This window comes from Austrofundulus limnaeus, unplaced genomic scaffold (genome assembly GCF_001266775.1).
Source record: "Austrofundulus limnaeus strain Quisiro unplaced genomic scaffold, Austrofundulus_limnaeus-1.0 Scaffold189, whole genome shotgun sequence".
Lineage (NCBI taxonomy): Eukaryota > Metazoa > Chordata > Actinopteri > Cyprinodontiformes > Rivulidae > Austrofundulus > Austrofundulus limnaeus.
This window is the reverse complement of record NW_013952591.1, coordinates 495,253-499,099: the sequence shown is the minus strand read 5'-3', so window position 1 is coordinate 499,099 and position 3,847 is coordinate 495,253. Positions and strand designations below refer to the sequence as shown.

The window sequence follows — 3,847 nt, the reverse complement described above, 5'->3', positions numbered from 1 at the left end:
ACTGTATAACACATCATGATGTCATCAGTTATACTGTATAACACATCATGATGTCATCAGTCACTTTAAATAATAAAACAATTCATATTGACCCACATGTGCTGTCAGAGCTACATTATCACCACTAATCACTGTTTCTGGGGTTTTCCAGCTGGTTCTCAGTCAGCATCTAGTTGTAAGAGTCCCTTTTTACCTCTCCTGTGGTTCTGATGAGGTCATCTTCAACCTGCTTCATCACATGATGCTAGGATCAGCTGGAGCTGCAGATGGAGTCAGCATGATCCATCAGAACATTACCTGCTGAATTTAACTCATTTAATTAAAGCATCTCTTAATATCAAATGTCTGTGTTTGTTTGGAAAGTTTCAGTCAACTATAAAGTTAAATTTATCAAGTGAGCAAAAAGACTCTACAGAGCTGTAATGATCCAACACGTCTAACTCTGAGCCCTGCTTTGTCTCATTATTGCAATTAATTGTTTTAATACCTGACATTTTTCCTTCATCTATACTAAAAGCTATTTACGGAAGCATAGAGCTGCATGACATAAACTTGTTTCTAAACTGGATCTCATAACGAGAAAACTATCTTGTAAAAAGGAGAAAATATGTCGTTATAACGACTAAAATATATTGTWATAATGAGAAAACTATSTAGTAAAAATGAGAAATTTATCTTGTAAAAACAAGAAAACTATCATTATATCAAGAAAACCATSTCGTAATAACATGTTATGGTTTCTTCTGGTTTGTCACTTTCACAGAAGTTTATTGCCTGGATGAGTGATGGAGAACACGACTGAGTCTCACTATATGCCTTTTTATGAAGAAGAAATCTGCAAGAGGAACACATTTCTAGACTAAAAAATTACAAGTTAGTACTGATTAATGTTTTAGAAATATTAGCGTCTGAATTCAGATTAGAGAGTGAATATTATTAAGTGCTACTAGCTGCAACATCTGAGCACAAACCCAAATAGTTCTGTTCGTTTTGTTTATATAGTGAGACTCAGTCGTGTTCTCCATCACTCCATCCAGGCAATAAACTTCCTTGAAAGTGACAAACCAGAAGAAATCATAATGTGTTACAACGAGATGGTTATCTTGATATAACRAGATAGTTTAGTTTTCTCGTTATAACGAGATCCAGTTTTAAAATAATTTCATGTGACAGCTCTACGCTTCCATAGCTATTTAAAGTCCTGACAGAAATCTGTCTCAGCTACTTTCACACCAAATTTGACCTCAACATCTCCAAACTCACTGAGTTATTTTAGTGTTTGGTAAAGCTGCTTATCTCATCTTTACTRAACTTTAACCTTCAAAAGCAGAAGTGAAAGAAGTTCAAGAGAACACTAAGGGATGGGAATAAAAAGAAAAGTGAAGTTTCAAACTCCTGCTCCTGCTCTCTGTCTCTGTTTACAGTTTGTTTTCATTTGATTCGTGTAAAACCTTGTTTCTGCTCATCTTTTACTGTTAGGAGTTCATCAGAGGAGGAGAATCAGAACAGGAAGTGTGATTCTGTTTCTGTCCGTCACAGTGACACTTCAGTTAACTGTCTCCTCCAATCAGCGGGGAATTAAACAATCCCAACACAGCTTTTCATCCAGTTTGCACTGTTTGATATGAACTCAGAAACAGAAACCATTYTGAGCCAGTAGGAAAGTTTGTCCACCATCAACCATGCTGTCCTCCCGTCGGCCCAGGGGGTCCWCTCTGGTGGGGTTTTCCAGTTGTGAGGTTGTGTCTCAGGAGAGGAGACGTGAACTGTGGAGTCTGCAGTTTAAATGTGAAAAACTGCTTTAAATCATGACAGAGACTTTTCCTCCACAGTGGATAAAACAGTCTGCATCTTTGTATCTGAACTTTTAAATGCTCTGTACATGAAGCAACAAGATGACAAACAGCAGCTGCTCATCCATCACTTCAACCCAGAGAGGAGTTGTTAAATGTTTGCTCAAATGTCTGTAAAAATMATTAATACAAGGAATTTGTCCACAAGCTGCAGAAGATACACCTGAGTTTTTATTATTTGTTGCATTTGTTGTGAATGAGAGAGAAAGTTTGATTTGATTACTCACATTCAGTGAGTGTTTCTGCTAAAGAGGCTGAAAACCTGAAGTTCTTATTGTTATAGCCTTTTTAATTATTAACTGTATTCATTTCTTTAAATTTAACTAGATCAATTATATATACAATTAAAAAAGACAAATCACAAATAAAATGAAAGGCATTTCATTTCCCAAAAATCATTCAAACAATACTAAGGATTTGTGAACGGAGGAAGAGAGGAGCAGGAAGCTGACAGTGGTTAGAGATGATTGAAGCTGTTCGGTTCTRCAGGTTAACCTTTGGAAATAAGATGCATTTCATTCAGCAGTGACTTCATTAGTGTTCTTCTTCAGAACATTTGTTTTTCTAAACTTCCTGACGTGACTGGCAGAGACTCACAGTGCTGCTTTTTGAGTTTTGAACGTGTTTTAAAAAGCTTACAGCATGATTGTGGGYGTGTCCAGCATGTTTCCAGCTCTCCACAGCTGTATTTTTCCCCATCAGAACAAAGCTAACACCCAKGAGTAAAAACAGCTGATTACAGAAGAAATCAGAAACATGGGGGCGGATGATGACATGAAGTGACGTGCACGGGCAGAACTACAGTGGTACACGTTGTGCACACTGACTTCAGCTAAAACAGATTTTATTTTGAGTCACTGACAGCTGCAGCTCATTTCTCACTGTTCTACCTTTGTATCAGACATGAGTAAAAGATTTGCACACATGTTGAGGCTTACATCTCTCACTAACCTGCCTTTTTTTTCTTGGACGTGTCTTCAGTTGTACAGCTCAGTGGACTTTGGGAGAAAATGGCAGCTCATTCATGAACACGTCACCCCGAACAGATTCTACTGGTGAGTCATCTCTCGTCACGTCTCATCTTGTTTCCCTGCTTTGTGCTGCTCAGCTAACAGATGACACGGAGAACAAAAAGTGACACTGCTGAAACCAAGCACACCCGCCTCACACTCTTCATACCCTCAGAGTAATCTTCAGGTTTGCGTGCAGCTGCTGGTGTTGTGAATAAAAACGCGTTGTGTTTCTGTGTGAGGTGGAAGAAGAGAGGGGAGTGGTCTCCATGCAGGACCTCTGACTAATAACGGACCCGGGAAGTTCCTGTCGTTCCTCATCCACTCACGCCTCGTGCTCCCCTCCCATGCAATTACACTTTAAAGTGCACRCTCATCACAAACGTAGGACTGGATCTCTTCCATCTCGTCGCTCTGSTCCCCCCTCCCTCCCCCTCTGGGAGGTGACGGGGGGTGGATATAAATCCACGGCATTGTGCTGTAATCCTAAACATGTGTAAAATCCCCGGCTGGCTGTGCTGCTTGGAGGATGTGGAAGTCCTGGATGCTCCTGTAGAGACGAGCAGGCARGCCTCCAGCTGGTCGCCTGCACCACAGCTCCATCAGCCTCGGCTCTGCCACCAGTTGTCCCACACTAATCCTCCCCGCAGACTCACAGCGAACAAGAAAACTAGTTTACAATCGAAGATAAACTCGTCTGGTTTGTTGGCCTTAAACCTCTCATTTCTGCTTTTCTTTGTCTCGTTTTAAYGATGCGTTGACTCAGATCTGAGGCAGCAGCAGTCTGCTCGCTGCCTTCTAAACCAGGGGTTCTTAACCTTTTTGACCTCAGGGCCCAATTTGTTGAACATAAAGTGACACAAGGCCCAGTCACAAATTACCAATGTATGGATCAAAATATAATTATTCTAAATATTGGTTTAATTTTTATTGTATTTACATCATAACTAAACTATCATAACTAACATAACTAAATTAAATACA

At 39.9% G+C, this 3,847-nt stretch overlaps 1 protein-coding gene across 1 annotated transcript in view; it reads left to right on the top strand.

Annotated features, from left to right (window-relative positions):
* LOC106524473 (VPS10 domain-containing receptor SorCS3) overlaps positions 1–3,847 on the top strand; it is a gene marked incomplete in the record, with an annotated part of 110,456 nt that overhangs the window by 28,999 nt on the left and 77,610 nt on the right. The window contains 1 exon segment of the mRNA XM_014018283.1: positions 2,835–2,908. Coding sequence (XP_013873737.1) covers positions 2,835–2,908 — 74 coding nt within the window.